The 17,876-nt window shown below is 40.6% G+C and overlaps 1 protein-coding gene across 2 annotated transcripts; it reads left to right on the top strand.

The window, feature by feature from the left end:
* The first annotated feature begins 1,650 nt into the window (after positions 1–1,650).
* fbxl22 (F-box and leucine-rich repeat protein 22) lies at positions 1,651–8,674 on the top strand. 2 transcript variants are annotated; one of them, XM_074678138.1, is made up of 2 exons: positions 1,651–1,988; positions 7,207–8,674. In XM_074678138.1, the coding sequence occupies exons 1-2, from the start codon at positions 1,651–1,653 to the stop codon at positions 7,553–7,555; spliced, it is 687 nt and encodes a 228-aa protein (XP_074534239.1). In that variant the 3' UTR covers positions 7,556–8,674. The 2 variants fall into 2 exon arrangements, 1 of the variants encoding a protein (XP_074534239.1); XR_012598905.1 differs by lacking the exon at positions 1,651–1,988 and adding an exon at positions 3,429–3,536 and having other exon boundaries at positions 7,207–7,328.
* The last annotated feature ends 9,202 nt before the right edge of the window (positions 8,675–17,876 follow it).

Raw genomic sequence — 17,876 nt, 5'->3', positions numbered from 1 at the left:
AGGAGACAGACCAACTTTCTACAAGCCTTTTTTATATGTGTGTGTGTGTGTGTGTGTGTGTGTGTGTGTGTGTGTGTGTGTGTGTGTGTGTGTGTGTGTGTGTGTGTGTGTGTGTGTGTGTGTGAGTGTGTGTGTTTTTCTCTTTCCTCTCCGCCCCCACAAACACACGCACACACTTACACACATTACAGCCCCCCTTGGGACACGTGCCAGCCAGTCAGCCTCCTCGCTCAGGCAGGAACAAGCACTCCTGTATGATGATGAACAGCTGCTCTCCCTCGCCGGCTCACAGGTGGCCGTGGGCTCGCTACTCTGTCCCCATTAATGACACAAGTGGCCTTTTTTTCCGTCTCCAAGGCTCGATCACTGATGCTAATAATAAGCTCACATTGCATTGTGTTTGTCAGCTCAGAGGTCTGGTTAAGAACATCATGAAACACTGAGTCACAGTACTTTCTGTAATCTGCCTCCCAACAGCGGCATTTCCCAACACCTTACAGTTGCTCCACATAGGTGGGAACCAGCGGAAAAGAACAAAACTAGTAGAGTGATGACATAGATCTAATGGGCTTTTGCTTTTTGCTATTTCACTGTGTTCTCTGCACTCCAAATTGAGCAATTTTCAAACACACAGGCTGACTCATAGTTCACTATGTTCTCTTAGGTACAGTCCTTCCCAAAGCTATTTCTACTTGAGGCTTTCACTCAAGCTTTGCCAGGTGGAGGTGATGAGATGATTAGGACTATAAATTGTTTTGAACATAAAACATGAATGTTGTGTTGTCCTTAGAAGTAGGTCACTGAGGTTGTTTTGTAGGATTTTATCAGACAGCTTTTACTTCAAATTCTACCTACAAAGTTGCTAATACTGTAAGGAGAGATAAATAAAGCAATTTTCAGCTTTTCAACAACACATACAAAGTGATGAAGTACCTTTTATTTAATAGGTATCTGTTTTTGGAAATTAGTCATATAACTAAAATGATACACAAGCTCTACTCCAGATACATTAAGATATTCTGAATACTTAGTTTCACAAAATTAAGTACCTCTGATGCTGTTTTTCCACATTTAAGTTTCGTCATCTGGCTAAAGATTTTCCAAACTACATCTCCCCCTTTCCTACATTTAACAATGATGAATGGGAGGACAGTTTCGTGGAATCAAACTGTGGTTCATCAGTCTGTATTGAGACAGTTAAACCTCCAAACAAGGGAACAAAAGTACAAAAACACTTTTTTGAGTCCCCACAACAAGTGAACGTTTTGACTTGGCAGTTTACACAGCACAGCTGCTGTGTTAAAGGGAAACTATGGAGGTGTTTCTCTTTTTGTATCTGAATCTGAGAACTAGGCCAGGCTAGTGTAAACATCTGGTTCAGTCCAGTGCTCGCTGCCTGTTGAGATACATGACAGATGGAAAGGGAGCGTATGGCTCAAACGCTTCCATCTTTGACTCTCCCAGCAGTTGTCTTCCCAAAATAGCCTGCACTCCACGGCCTTATATGTGCAGGCCTGCAGCATGTGCCTGAGGAGGCATCATGTATCTAGGCCACACAATACAGGCTGCAGGCTCATTGTTGCTGCTCACCAGCAGGCCTATCACCCCCTCAGGGACGAGGCCTGTCTTTCTGTTTAGTGACGGCTCAACATGAATCTCACTGAGCTCAACCGTGAATGTCTCCTCCACCTTTTCTCATTCCTGGACAAAGACAGCCGGAGGAGTTTGTCCTTTACCTGTCGTCAGCTGCGTGAGGTCTTCATGGACCCCTGCCTCTGGAATCTACTCCACTTCAGCTCCCCATGTGAGCTGAGGAGAGACAACTTTGTGCTGGGACCCTCATTGCGCTACTTAACTGTCTGCTGGTACTCTAGCAGGGTCCTGCAGGTGTGCAACATAGAGGACTGGCTGAAGAGCTCGTTTCAGAAGGACATCTGCAGTAAACATGAACGCCTGGTCAGCACTTTCTTAGCCCAGGTCTGCAACATGTAAGTGTTTGTGTGCTTTGATGTGAATTTTGGGTTGTCACCTGAAAGACTTTCTCATTGTTGTCAGTTCTGAAACAGATTGCCAGAGGGTGGACGGAAAAAACCCTGGCTTGCTGCAGTGAAACTTAAAGCTCCTCGAAGTAGTTTTCTGGCTGGTTATTCGAGAAGCTTGAATTAACACTGATGCTTCGTTGCACCCTATACAGCAGAGGAGAAAAACATCAACAAAACTGAACATTTCTACAAATTAAATATATGAAAAGAGGTTATTGAGTCAGGCATGTTGAGTCGCAGAAAACAGCTCAGTCTTGATTTTTCACAACAAAAATGCGCACTAAGTGATACGTTTCACTTTAAAAGACAGCAAAATGTTTTTTTCTTTCCCAGATAAGAGGTGTTATTCTATAGATCACTCCAAGATCCATATAAAACCCAGAGTTCTTCACTAGAGCTTTACAGCTAAACTCCACCAGATCCATATTGTGTCTGCTCAACTGCATTAGAGCTGATGGGTTTCAGTTCTAGACAATGTGTCTACTTCCACAAGCTCTACTGAGTTGCATCATTTGCGCTGAGAGGGGCAGAAACAACAATAAAATGTTTGGTTGATCTTTAGAAAAAAAACACTCCATGTTGACGCCAGATTATATTTAACTTAACTGTGACAACAAACCATCCTGAGTGGAGCCAGGCCCAGAGTCAACAGGTTTGAGGTTTTTAGTGATCCCCAGACTTGTGACCCCAGCTGTTTGGTGGTCCAACTAAAACGCAAGCACGGAAGCAAACCACAGCGGGGCCGAGATGGACCAGAGATAGGTGTGGTGGAAGATGGACATAGATCTCAAGTTTTAAGTTGTACTGAAGTTAGCTATACGTTAAATATACAATTCAATTCCATATGTTTACGCCACTTCATATAAAATGAGCAAATTACCTCTATTTTCAAGAGATCAGTGGCACCGTTAAAATACAGCAGAGAAGTAAAACAAAGTACTTCAGAACCAAAAAAGTTTAAAGACTTTGAATAACAAAAATATTTTATGATTCCCTCTCTGAGCTCTCTTTCTCTACAAATCAAAAAGCAGACAACAATACATAACCTCAAATATAACCAGTCAGCTGAACACATCCATTGCTCAAACAAACTACGAGCAGCTGTGAGTTATTTTGTCTGGACTGTTTTTAGAGGTAATTTACTCCATCCCTACAGCTGCTTTTCACAAAAGAATCAGATAATAATGCTTAAACATTGGGTTTCACAGTCCCTCCTTCAACATAAACATTTAAATGAATAAAAAATGATAAATAAATACATTTTAGTGTCCGTAAGTGTCCTGGAGAAGATCATGTGATCATATGATTTTGTTATTTTTTTGCGGGTCAGTCTCACACCCACCACAAGGAAGCGAACTGTTTTCATTTGGAGGCACATGGCTTAGTGAGGCTGCCATGTTTAGCTGTAGGCAGCAGCAGAGAAGGAAAATCATTAGAAACAGATGGAGTATCAGGAGCTGGCTGAAGAGACAGAAAATGTCACATCTGTGAGACGTAAGACTGATTCTATTAACTAACATAACTGTGGTCACATATCAAATTAGGCTCATTGAATGATGTGACAGTTGGATTAGATAGGTCGCTGAATTGGCTTTTGGCTTTGTGTGCGTGGCTGACTGCATGCAGCAATCGGCCTGGAGAGGCGTAATGAGGTCTCTGGATAATTTCTTCAAGGCGGCCAGTAATAAGCGCTGATGCAAGGGGAGCCTGGCCACCGCAGCTGGCCTGTACGAGGAAAGAAGAGGGTCTGGCTTGTCAGATCAGAGCAGGGCCTTGTGAGAGTTTCCTGTATTTTGAAATTTGAGACATAAAACATGAGAGCTGTAAGACCAGTGAAAAAACTAGAACCACCTACTTTGTCTGGGTCCTGTATCTCTACGCCCTTAAGGCACACTCATTGCATACTGATGGTAAACCCTCCCAAATAGTCTCAGAGAGAAGAAAGCAAGAAGCGCACGTGACAGAGTGGGAGGGGATGCAGAGGAGCTGTGGGGGTGATAAAGAGTGATTTTAGCCACGGACCCTCCCAGTCAGCTGCAGACTGGAGATTTGCGCAGGCAGGTGGAGCCTACAATTGGCTCTTTGTTGCTGTCAGAGGAATGAACATGTGCGTCTGTCTCTGCCTGCCTCTTCCTGGGGAGGACTACACTCAAACTCTGACGCCAAGCTCATGTCTGTCCTTCTATCCACATGGAAAATTATAAAACATAGCATGTCTTTAGGCCTTTTTCAGTTTAGTTTCTAGACTAATGCTTCTCTAACGCCAGAAAATGTTTTATAATTCAAAGTATTTGAATTATAAAACATGAATTCAGATGCTCATCATGCCATGTGTGGGTTGCACAGTGGGTGGCATAAAAAGCTTGTAGGTTTGTATGGGAGAAATATTTCATTCCAATATTTGTTATGCATGATGTAAATAAATTGCTGCTTTCTTTCTCAGAAAGAATTAAAGCTCTCTCCGGGTTACTATTTTGGTCAGAAGTTTAGTTTTTAGGCCACTGAAGTTAGAGTCTGAGTGGGGATTGTGAATCCCTCCACTTATGAGTCCAAGCAGCTGAGTGTTAAATGTATGTCTCAGTTCCTTTTAGAGTTCACTGGGTAATTTGACCAGACAAAATAACCGTTAGGAAACCAAACAGGTCATTAGAGAGATGATTACAGGTTAGCTGTGTGGTGTTCTGCTTGTGCTCGGCTCAGACCAGACTGCAGGCCATGCACTTTGTTTAACGGCACTTATAGGTCAGCAAAATAATTGCACTATATATATATATATACACGGGGTCAAAAGAACCTCTTCAGTAGACTTGTTATTAAATAATTTAACCAGAAAAATAAATCAAAAAGGTGGATTGTGAGTGCTACGTTACCGGCTAACACTGAAGCTAGCTAGGTGCATCCCTAAAAAACTAGATTACAAATGCTGAATTGCAGGCTAACAGAACAGCTGATACTTGAGCTAGCTTGGTGTATTTATAACAAGACAGATTAATGACAAATGCCAGGTTACAAGCTAACACCAAAGCTAGCAGGTTGTATCTATAAAATACTGGTTTATACATGCTAAGTTATTAGCACAGTAAAGCTAGCTAGGTGTATCCATAAAATGTTGGATTACAAATGCTAAGTTATTGGCAAACGGTGGAATAAAAAAGATGGAATACAAATGCACAGTAATACTACACACTATACACTTCTAGAGTAGGCAAGCGTAGTCGCCCCCTGCAGGCCATTGAAGGGTGTACAAGTCTATATCTCCGTAACAGGGCTATATGGTAGACAAGTGCCCTTACGAAAGAAAAATATATGTACCAATATATTTTTTGAAATGTATTGTAATATATTGTAATATATTATTTTCCCAATACATTTTCCAATACATTATATATTTGATATACATGGAATAATATATTGAGGGCACATATACAATATATTATATATTCATGAAATATTTTGCAATATATTGCAAAATATACAAATGATTGCCGCTTTCCATATATGGCAATATATTGGAAAAAATAAATACTAAATCTCATATATGGGAATATATTACCTAATATATGACATGATATTTTCCAATATGCTGCAATATATTTTTCTACAGTAAGGGTGGAAAGGCAGGTTGTTTTACTTTGTTGATTCCAAACTGGGATGTTTACAGCTTCTCTGCATAGACTTTAATCATCACATATCTATTCCCAACATCATGGGCCTGTAATTTGAGAGCACAGTTCCAGTCGGTGTATGATAAGCTTATAATGCTGAAGATACCATTTGTTTTTCAAAGCTCAACATAGATTGAGCACACTTTAATCCAAAAGTGGCTTTTATGTTTAAGTCTCTCAGTGTGCATACCCTCAGCCAGAAGGAAACACTAAAAATTTGCCTATGAAAGATTATCTTTACATTATCTCTGCCATTAACATTAGGTCGTCTGAGCCATTTTCCTGTTATGGATAATTAAACGTCTACTTTTTCTGTGTCATCATGTGGACAACTGTGAATGTGAGGAAACAACACAGGGGTTTTAAATGGATGCAGATAAAGGAGAGTTAGGATACTCAGTAAGAAACACACACACACACACACACACACACACACAAATGAGTGTGGAGTGAAAGGGTGGATTATGTAACAAAGGTTGATGAATTCAATTTTTTGTTCCTTATGTTTTTACCTTCAGGAATTTCCTTCATGTTTTGCACCATCTCTGCTGGGACCGTCTCAGTGAAGTAATAAGAGACTTCTAAATCCCCAAATACCACCGGCTTTGAGGTCTTATTGCACTGCCTTATTTCCTTCTCTTGATGTCGATACCATGCAATTATATCTGCTGATAAATCCCCACATAGGCCCCCATGCAACAAAGCAACAAGCACGTGGATCGACTGTGCTATCCCCCATGTTCAGAGGTTACTGGGACAGCGCCCTTAACACTTGCAGGCAACTGGAATATGCTTGGCTCACATGTGGTAAAGTGGTAAGATTATGTAAGTCTTTATGTAATCTGCATCAGTGAACGTGAATGACATCCTCGATCTGCTGCCATCAGAGTGTGTGTCTGCCAGCTCTGTGCTGCTGGACTGCCAGTAGGCTGCGGTGCACTCTTGAAACATGCACAACACATGCCTCTCACTGTACAAGTCAAGCACATTTTCAGCGCACAGTCAAACATGAGAAAACTGCATTTTTGTCATGCTATAATTCGTCTCACATCCAGTAATTGTTCTGTGAAATAGCGTCATACGCCTTTTACTCACAAAGCTTCATAGAGAGCGGAAACATAAATGCCCAGTGGGACAGTATGTAAAGAGAAGATAGTGTGGTCTAGGTATGTAACAGCTCTGTGGTTTTATAGATCAAGTTTCTGCCTCTCAGTGGTGTTGCTTACACCTCTTTCATATATGGCCCAGATCACGTCTGTATGCTCCCTCTGTTATTTGATTCTTTTCAAGGGACCAAAGAGATTTGTTAAAGTGCGCACACACGCCACACAGCATTGCTTACTTAAGACTAGTCCATCTCCAAACAAGCTAATCCTTCCATGATATACATTATGTCCTGAGGGGTGATGACTCATGATGACACAGGACAGGTCTCAAACATGTTACCTCCAACACGTGTCATTGGCTAATCATGTAACTGTCTACTTTCTGTGCCTCAGGTGTCCAAACCTGCTCTCCCTGACCCTCTCCGGCTGTGGACACATCACCGACCAGGATCTGACTTCCATGCTGCAGAGCTGTAGGAAACTGCGCCGCCTCCACCTGGAGAACTGCGTCCGCATCACCGACAGAAGCCTGGAGGGTGTGGCGGATCACGGAGTGAGTCTGGAGGAGGTAAAGATTGACTTCTGTAGGAACATCACTCAGACAGGGCTGGAGGCTGTCAGACAGAAGAGGCCAGGTATCAGGCTGAGTGCAGAAAGGAGCGCTGACATGATCCCAGACAGCAAACCTGAGGAGAGGGTGCCGCTCAGGAGGACGCTGCAGAAGGTCCTGCTGTTCTCTTAACGCAAACGTGTTTACAAACAACAAGGATGAGCATTCCTGTAACTGTTGGCCTTTGGAAGACTTCACTGTGATGCTATTTATCTGATTGTAACTGTATTTATTTCAAGTGTTTTACCATCTCTTTATATACATTTCTTTAAAAGATACATTAGAAAATCAGAAAGAATCAATCAAGAATTTCCTCCAAGTTCAGAGATGTCTTAACACTTCATCTCAGCAGTAAACGGTGTTGTAAATCAAAGTCTTATGAACATGTTGTTAAAAACAAACCGTGTCATTTTTTTATTTTTTTTTTGGTGAGCTTAGAATTAGACATCATAAATACCAGGAGATCTTAAAGCATGTGTAAGACAAAAAACTGTCACTCTTTTCTTTTTATCTTAATTTTTGAGCACATTTTTAACATTTGTGCAATGTTTTATGTCACTTCAAAAATACTTTATTTGAAAACTAAAGTAGAAAACAACTCTATTTCACCACAGTAAAAAGTCCCTCTGAAATATTGTGCAAATTCTTTTTGATATTAGTTTTCATGCTAAGCTAACTAGCTGCTGGATCCAGTTACACAATTAATTTTTTTAAATACCAAAGTTCCATTAATCTCACCCAGTGCTGGACAAGAGAGTGAAAAAGTTTACCTCCAAATGCATGATCTCACATGGTAGCATTTACTTAGTTGATTGTAACATCCCTCACACCTCTGCCAGCGGAGACGGGCACACCTGCTCACTTCAAAAGAACAGAAGGTGCCTCACCGCACCATGTGCTCTGTCTGTGTGAGGGTGAGACATGACAGAGCCAGAGGAAGGGCTCTCTGAGGGCAAACTGTGACTGAGCTGGGATTGGATTCATGTTATATAAGACTGAGAGAGGTATGAAAGTAGGTTGATTAGGTGAGTGCGACTGGCTGCAAAGGCCATGTGACAAATATACTGCAGGCTGCTGCAGCGGGCAGAAACTGCATCAGATAAGAATGACCATATACTGTGCTTTATATTTTATACATTTACACAAGGTGATATGATTCTGTCTGTGTTATCCGAACATGTACTGTGTAGGTTTTTTTCAATAACTGCATCTGGAAAATGTTCAAGTCCTTTTTCTCTATTTAAAAAAATGTTACCATGACTCTTTTATTTTTCTATTTATCTTTTTTTACTATGTTTTCACAAAGTGTGTGTATCATTTCTTTAAAATTATTTGTGAGGTGTGTTAAAGACCATTTTGTATTGCTTTGGAATGAATAATAAACATTTTTGAATGCAGTTGTGAGTCTTGAACAACTTCTGTCAACTAAATTAAAATTTACCGTAGCAGTTATAGAAATTAAGAAGCAAGAATAATAAAAAAAAATGAAAAAAAAAACCTTTTTTTAAATTATTTTCTGTATGACCTTTTGGTGAACCTTTACGGCTCTTTACAGATTTACTCTTCATCATTGTTTAACTGTGATCCAATGTGTCTTTCAGTAAAGGCACCATACAAAAGACTTTTGGATAAATTGAACTCAGTGAGTACACTGAGGGTCATTTCTAGTATGTCTTATTACTAAACCAAAGTACCCCAAAAAATAAGAGAAACTCTTTTTAGGCTTATCTTTTTTACATTTTCTGCCCTTCTCTGAGAGATGGCTACATGAAAAAGAACAGCAGATGTGTAACAGTTTAAGCGATAAGGGCCTCAGGAAGTATTAAGCTTTAAATGAGGCCCAAGAAGCAACTGTATCTTTCCACTGAGCCAAACATTTGAATAACGGCTTGATAAGAGTGAGGACACTTTTAAATGTACAACGGCATTGTTTGTGCCGTTTTCTCTCCCGATAGCTCTCTGGACACATGATATCCCTATAATCCCATACAGTATGTACCAGGCTTACACAGACTACAATGCGTCACATTATGGTGACAAAAGAGAGGCCCTGAGGGAGGATGAGGATAGTATAGCATGTACGGTTTAAATATACAGTGATATACTGTGTTCCAACAAAGAGGGCCCCGAAACAACCTGATAAACACAACTCTGCTGTTGCACTGAGAGACAAAGACTCATTGTTAAGAGAGAGACAACACATGCTATATTGTTTACAGTAAAGAAATAAGCATTTACAGCAAAGACTTGACAAGATAGAGTTATGTTTTCCAGGTGGGGAAACTCCTCAGGCATATCCGTCAGCCTTTAGCACTCCAGCACAATAACAGGACTGCAGACATGTAACAACACGCCTGGATCAAAGCCTCACTCTTCTGCTTGTTTCCGCCACTGGCAAAGTTTTTTGTGGTTTTATGATTTGAAAAATAGAAAAACTTAAAGACCTGTTGCCCATATGCCTGTCCTTAAAAGCTCGGCTTTCTGCTTCAAAGCTGAGGCAGCTGCAGATTTTTTTTTGTGTTACCTCGCAAATGCTAATATGTGGAACTCGTCATTGATACAGCTCCCACAGGCTGAGCTCTGAATTACTGAGTATGTAACACAGTGGAGTCCAGCCTTAACTCTAATGGAATCCAGGGAAAAATAATGAGATGTACTTTCACAAAAGGGCAGTTTGTGTTGGAAAAGAGTAACCACTACGTAGGAAATCTTTCTATTATACTGTGAGAGCGACACCAAAGTAAACTGAACAGTTTTTTGTTGTGGTTTGATATCTCAGTTTGTCACTGTGACTCACTACTGACACGTTAAAAATACTTTTGTCCTGTGTTCGGCCTAGCTGTCTCAATCACATGCTTTGGTGACAAAGATGGGAATCACTTTTGAAGTAAGCTCATACAACGTGAAGAAACTGTAAACTGAAGAAAAGAAGCCATAACCTGTTTGGTCAGTGAGAGGAGCAGCTTATGTAAAACTTTGTTGAGTCATGGATGCACTTTTAAGTACAAAGGACAGCTCATGAGACAGCTTGTGCAGCATAAATCATCAGAGAAAAATGTGGACACACGCATGTGTTTGCAGCATGGACCTTTACGGTCCATGATACAAACACATAAAAGTTACCCTGCCTGGGGGGAAGCAGACTAAATTTAGGGGTGGAGCCCAACAATGCCTTCAAACAGACCACAGCGTGCAACTACAATTGCAATTTCTGAAGAAACTATACTGTGAATGCAGAAGGCTGAATCAGCTTACTCCGAACTGCTAATGCAGAACAATGAAGATGGATGAAAAAATGTGTGAATATGAGTGAATGAATTTTCAAAAAGTTTATGCATACTACAAAAAAGACCCAACAGAACAGTCATACTACATACAGAGCCTACTACATACTACATTCACATGTAGTATGTAGTAAGTGGTTTGGAAAACACTCAATGAACGCTAGAAAGAATTTGAAACCGACAGAAGAAAGCCAAAAGATCGCTGAATATTTTGAAGTTTGAATGGAGTTTCTGGGTGAATGTATGGCTAAATGAGAAGGGTTTTCCTGAAAGGTGAAAATTCTGCATTCATTTGAATGGGACCAAAATCCTGAAAACAGTGAAATATCTCTGAAAGTATTAGTAAAATGGATGTGAAAAGTCATAGCCAACCTGTCCTGAATTAGCTAAATGTTTTGAAGTTTGTACAGTTTGAAATTTGTTGAAGTTTTAATGACTAGAAAAATGGGAAGAAGACGGGTCCTTATACCGTGGAAGAATTAGCTTGTTTCGTGAAGAATAAGTGGAATAATAAATAATGTGACGCGAAAGAACATATATACCTCCTTTCAGGAGAAACACATCAGATGCTGCATGTTCAAAAGTGCATTGGAGGTAAAAATATCACCTCTATGAACCTCTTCAAAAGCAATAAATTATCTTTAGGTTTTAGGTAAATCATGCTTGGACATTGTCTAATTTTTTCATTTTCATTCTTTAGTATGTTGCCAAATCTAAGTAAATGCATCCAGTTACCTGCAGATATGCTTTCAGTTATGTGTTTGCTGAAATTGTAACCAACCCAGCATGTTCAAGTCTTGGGCAACCAGATGTATAGTGATGAAAGAGGTATGAAGATGAGCTAAAAAAAATACCCAGAATGACCTTAGTGTATATGAAATAAGTGATTATATAATACTGATGAGCACATGTTGCAGTGACTTTGGGTATCAGTAATGTATTTTTGTGGCAAATGATGTTTTTTTCTTATATCTTCATCAGAAATAAACTTTAGTTGTTAAAGAAACATTATAAAGGCCAAAAAAGCACAAGTTGTGTGTGAGAAGTGGTCAGGTCAAAGTACTTTCTGAAATGAAATTGAAGTGAATTAAAATGCTCCACTCAAACTGTGAACGTCACATCTGTACTCATTGGCAGTCACTGGCTGGACACATAAATGAACAACAAGAATTTTTTTCAGTTTTCCAGACAGCAAATTGTGTAACATGTGGGTGATTAAATTTGTGAGTCTCTCTCCATTTGAATAACAAATTTCATTAAATATTTTCAGCAGAGGGAAACAGATGACTCTGTAATCATTTTAATGAGCTGCTCTGCTCCTTACAAGTGGCATCCTGGTACGGAGGAGAGGCAATGGTGTTAGTGGTTCAGCATTTTTGCTCTTATTTTGGAAGGCAAGTTGTATCTTTGTCCGTCTGTTTCTTTTTCTTCATTAATTTGTTAGTATAATCTGTATTTGAAAGTCGGTGACTTGGCCAGGTCAAGTCACAGACCAGGTTGGAATGCAGATCAGATATCTTCTAACACAACTTTTCTTTGCTCAAGACAACTTTTTACGGGATACAAAGCAATGAGGTAACATATTAATCGACAGTTACGTGGCCCTATTAACCTAATAATTATAAACCTAAACTTTTTCAGTTTGAGCTTCGTAATCAGCTATATCTAGCTCTACAGTCCCGGCCCGGTGCTCTAAGACATGTCCGTAACTTATAAAGTTTGTGAATCCTGGTCATGTCCTGCTAGAGCTCATCTACAAAGCAGAGCTAATGTAACCTCAATCTTCATTTTATCGATAGACTCTCAAGTTTGAACCATAGACTGTAAATTAATAGACATAGCCTCCTCGATGTCACGGGTCTGTTTCTGAACAGATCACTGTGTTATAACTACTTTATGTGGGTTGGAGTAAACATTATAGCAAACAGTTTAGTCTGTGTTTTAGCCTTTAGCCCATGCCCTATCACTCTTCTGTTCAGTCTTCTTTTCGTATTCTTCCCTTTTTCTTTTCTCCAGTTCAGCTCCAGTGTCCAACATTACCACAAAATTAATCCAATAAATTGTTTTCAGGTGGCGTGGTGTTGTCATAGAGACGTCAACATGCCATAAATCAATCTGATCCTGTTTGACCCGATCCGGAAGCTGAGAAATAGTATTTAGAAATAACCTTTTTTGGCAGTGATATATCTAGAAGTGAGACTTTTTCAGGATAACTTAAAAAGTAATCACAGTCCCTTTAAAGAGAAAGGACACATTTTAGAGCTATTGCAAAAGATTGAAAGATATTTCAGTTTAATGAGCAACACTGCTCGCTGGTGAATTTCAGCAGGATGCATCTTTTGAACATGGTATTAAGTACCTACCTGATCTGTATATTCCAAATATAGTAAAAAAGATGGATTCCCAAGGACCCCGTTTGTGCTTGAACAGTTGTTGAATTCTCATTATCACTTGATACGTTGCAGCCACCAGTTAACAGGGGTCCTATCGAGACAGAAATCTGACTCTGACTTCAGTTTTAACCGATGCTTTGTCAGATTTCACTCAGCTCCTTCTGGAGCAACAAAAGACTATTTGACAACTTCTTCCACATGAGCTGCTGTGATCCCACAGATCTGTAAACAGATTTTGATTCCTTCTCATTACAATGTTGTTACATATCATTTACAGACTTACTCCAGACCACAATCATTTAAACACTGACAAACATTGGCCTGCTCGGTCTCTTTTGGTTTGAATACCCTCAAATGAGTCAGTGGTTACAACTATCGGAAAAAAATCGTAGAAACTTGTTTTGAACTATGTGTAATTTAAAGAAATACATTTGTATGTGATCCGAACAATGAAGCCCATCAGGTTTAAGTTTGTGTTTTGTATTTCTGTAAGGTAAGGTGGATGTGTACGGCTCAAACTAATTGAATCAAAACATCTGGAAAGAAACTGAAGAACCAGTTTTCTAAGATTTCCTCTAAAAGAAGCTGGAAAACTTTTACAAAGCTGTTTTTTAAGGTAATGTGGAAGCCACCCAGCCAAACATCAGCAGGCCTGGCACCGCCTGGGATAACAAGATTCTACTTTTTAATTGGCCGGACTGTGAAATACTGATATTGCAAGCTAGACCCTCTATACAAAACTTTATGAGGGAAGAAAAAGGTAAAACTGATGGTCCACATCTAGCCATTAGCTGAGCAGCTTCCCCATGTGACACCTAGCTTACAGCAGGTGCTCTCAGGATGACAGCAGGCAGACAATCCAACATCTTATTAAGGATTCATGCTGCGAGACGGCCTTTGTGGAGCTACTTGTGCGGGCCTTTCCCCCTGTGTGAAATATGAGCTGATAAAGACAGGATGCTGGTGCTAACAGAGGGAGGGGCGCTGGAGCTATGGGGGTAAGAGGGACGGGGGTAGCTATTTCAGCCCTGAAACCTGAAATCAGCAGTTTCCCGGCAGCCTTATAAGGTCAGCCATAGGATGCATTTCTGGTGTCCACCCACTGATTAGTCACCCTTTGAGGGCAGGAGAGGGTGTAGAGGGTTCAGAAGAAAGGAGGAAGGAAAGGGAGAAGTGGGAGGATTTGTGTTTGTAAGTGCGTCAGAGTATTTCAGCAGGGTCAGACTTTAGGAGGGGTTGTGCTGACCCCCATTGCTTTCACTACAGAGGACACCTGAGACTAAACATGATATCACATGCAAAGTTGTTTAAGCCTCTGTGGCTAATCAGTGACTGTGCTACTTTGTACAACCAGAAGCTTTATGTTTTTATCATCGGGGGGTGGCTGTAACCAAACACTCCACACAGGGGATGAATGCAGTCTAGACAGTGGAAGTGGATGTTATCTTCTTTTGAGTAAAAGGTGTGAATTCATGCAATGGACATGATTAGTGCCTCAGCTGATCAGACTGGGACCAGATTCATGGTTTAATCTTAAAAACAAAAACATGCTTTGTTTTTTAGTAGTCTTTATTTCTTCATGTATGATTTAAAAAAAGAAAAGTGTTCTCAAAGAAAGTCCGACACAGGAAGCTGAATGGAAGAGAAGTAGACCGCATTAAAAAAGACAACCACCTGGATACAAATTAAAATGTGTTTTGAGCTTTGGCAGTGTGAGTCAACTTTAAAAAATTAACAGAAAGATGCAGATGTTTTAAATTCAGCCATAACAAAAACATTAACTTGACAAACAGAAAGTGTCAGGACAAGCTGAGGTCGAGTTACGTGATAACACAGATTGCATGTTTGCACCTGTCTTGAGTCATTATCATTCATCATTCAAAGTTTAGTTTAAAAGTTGATTTTTCAGTTAACTGGGATAAGACCAAACTTAAAGGGGACATATCATGCTTGTTTCTCCTTTTCACTATACCAGACTAGGATGCCTGTAAAGCATTTCTGCCCTCAGTACAAGTCATTTAGTTCCTTCATTGCTCCACAATAGCGTTCTCAATATCCTCATTTTAGGCCATTCTGAAGATCTCGTTGAAACGCTACATTTCGAGAATGACCTCCAGTAACCTTGCAACGTCACAGCCCTTTGTGCTCTGATTGGTCAGTTCTATCAGAGGGGCGGAGGGGGTAGAGCCAGGGGGCGGTTTTTGCTGCATGGCAGTATTTACAAAATCGCCATATTGAATGGGGCAGACCGAGCGAGTTTGCTGTTTGCCAAAACTTCACCGTAAGGCATTGATAACACTTATAAAATGGCAGAGTGTAGGAAACGTCCTTTTGTATTGGACCCCGAGTCAGACCCAGACGGTTCTGCAGCTCAGGAGGAAGAAAATCCACCTCGACACAGATCATCTCAGGACGCTTTAGTGTGGTGAGTCAAACCGGTACTGTAACATGTACAGTTTATACGTGGAAACATAGGCAGACTTCACCGATAAACTATTTCTATAACAGGGCTCCATCCTGCTTCTTCACTTTTCTCTGTCTGTTTTATCCATCATGCTGAAAGTGTAGTCTAAAGATCGCCTCTGCCGCTAGTTCGTCACTATGTTAGCACTCAGTCAAGTTAGCCAGAGCTAGTAGGGAGCTTTATTTATGCTCGGCTCTTGGTGGGTGTATCCCTCGGTGGCAGTTGTGTGACTAACTGACATCACAGAGGAGGAGCTGCTTTATCAGATTACTCCAATAAAAAGAAAGGATCCTAGTGTCGTCATTGAGGTCGACATCTTGAAGCCAAATGTCAATGACCTATTTTCAGAGACATCAAATCTCGTTCTAGGATATCAGAAAAAAATACAATATCTCATTTATTGAAAATTCAAGGGGTGAAAGGTCTTGTTTTCAACTTTTTTTTAGAGAGAAAATTTAATGGTTGTTGGAAATCAATAAAATATACATCATTCGTACACATTTACCTGATTCTAAATCAGGCAAGGGAGGGTGTTTGAAAGTACCCAGATGAACATGACATGTGGATAAATCTTATCTGGAAAACAGACACATGAAAAGATGGATGTGAACCTCTCTGATCCTGAGATGTCTCTTATACTCAGAGTTTGATCAGAAATCCTGAAACTGAAGTGTCATTTTAAATCACATTTTGTTGGATCTGTGTGTGGATGTCAATGCTTGTATGCGCTATCTTGCACCTGCTGCCGTAGGTGTGAATTTGTCCTCAGGGCTCAGTCTACATGGAGATGGAGACACCACTTTGATGATGTGGCACAGCTTTGAAGCCCCTCTGTTGTCCTGGGATAATCTATTCTTCATGTTTCCTACTGGAGTAACTCAAAGGATATTAGCCGCAGGCCTCGGTCCTGAGGTGGTCTCTACCTCACAGCTGGGGCCACAACTGTGATCTACGATACAATGATTCATATTAAGGATGCACAGAGATTTATATTTATCTTTAAAACTTTTAGTACAAAAAGAACTGATATTGTGTGAAATGTGCACATAAGATCTTTCTGCAGAGGAGACAAGGAGAAATATGATGCAGATTCGCATCCTTGCAGAGCAAAGGACACAAGGAGTCAAGGAAGAGATAATGTTTATAACGGTCACAACATGACAGCAGAAAAAGGACACGACAACACGGGGAGAAGCAGCATCCCAGACGGAGATTTGACTTGGTCGATGACAGTCTCACACCTCCCACTTTCACACGCTGCGACAGAGCAGTGGGATTGAGAGCTTTCCTGAATATACACTCTGTACTTTCATTAACATTTACTGTTCAAACAGAGGAACGAAGAAGACATTTGTTTAGAGTTCAGTGTTTTTGTTCTTTCATATTGCCACAGCATTGTGAACAGTTAGTACGTATTCTTTGAGAGCTCACCCCTCCTATCACCTGTAAAACATAATGTTACACGTCTGACTGAAAACAGAGATCTCAGTAATCTAATATCCTCTTAAGATAAATGGCTGCTGCTGTTTTTTCATTTTCTGTAAACAGAGAAAGCTCATCTGCTCATCTACTCCACTGTTAATTAAACAGGCTGATAGTTATTGGAAATTTGATACAGGATGTGTTATGAGGTAAATGAAGCCATACTTCTACTGGTACTTCTTAGCGTCAATACTAACACTTTCAGGTTGCCTTAATGACAAGTAGCAGAGAGTTCTAGAAATCAAACTTTTATTTTTTTCAACAATATGTATTTATGCTCACACTTCTCTTTCTCCCTCGATACTTCTGGTACGATCTAATAATTCCAAATTTGATTTCCCTGTGGTTCTTAGCTAACTTGTTTTGGCCCGAGGCACACGCAGAATAGGAGGCAAGAGCGCACAAAAGTGGGGCTACCGCTCCCCTGTGGGCCAGAGGACGGGTCTATTTGTGGAGCTATTTCTGTTTCCGTCTGTCAGAGCATCCACAAAAGCTGCCGAGCTCCGGCCAGAGCACATGTAAGGGGAGGAACTGGAGCACTAAAAGGGGAAGATGGTGAAGACACTGCTGCTGCTCCTTGGCCCAGCTTCCGGCAAAGACAGATTCAAACATAGACCAGGATGTGAAGCAGCACACTGAGCTGACAGTGCTCCCCGTGTGCTGTTCGCTAGTCCCCCATGTGGCCTGATAATTAGACAGGCAGTGTGAGGGCCATGTGTGTCTCCTGTCGATCACAGCCTCCACTGTGAGGCTGCAGACTTGGAACAGGCTGCTTATCCAACTGGTCGCATCCTGCAGGGAATGTAGGAGGATGGCCAGCCTCCTCTGAC

This window comes from Halichoeres trimaculatus, unplaced genomic scaffold (genome assembly GCF_033239565.1).
Source record: "Halichoeres trimaculatus isolate MK-OKI-2021-1 unplaced genomic scaffold, fHalTri1.1 fHalTri1_scaffold_10, whole genome shotgun sequence".
NCBI classification, from domain to species: Eukaryota; Metazoa; Chordata; class Actinopteri; order Labriformes; family Labridae; genus Halichoeres; species Halichoeres trimaculatus.
The sequence above is the reverse complement of the archived record's forward strand: the minus strand, read 5'-3'. Positions and strand labels throughout refer to the sequence as shown.

Bases quoted from the DNA above. Each gene is read 5' to 3' on its own strand.
- fbxl22 (XM_074678138.1), top strand. From the start codon at position 1,651: ATGAATCTCACTGAGCTCAACCGTGAATGTCTCCTCCACCTTTTCTCA. The intron at 1,989-7,206 runs GTAAGTGTTTGT...TCTGTGCCTCAG, and splicing joins TTAGCCCAGGTCTGCAACAT to GTGTCCAAACCTGCTCTCCC.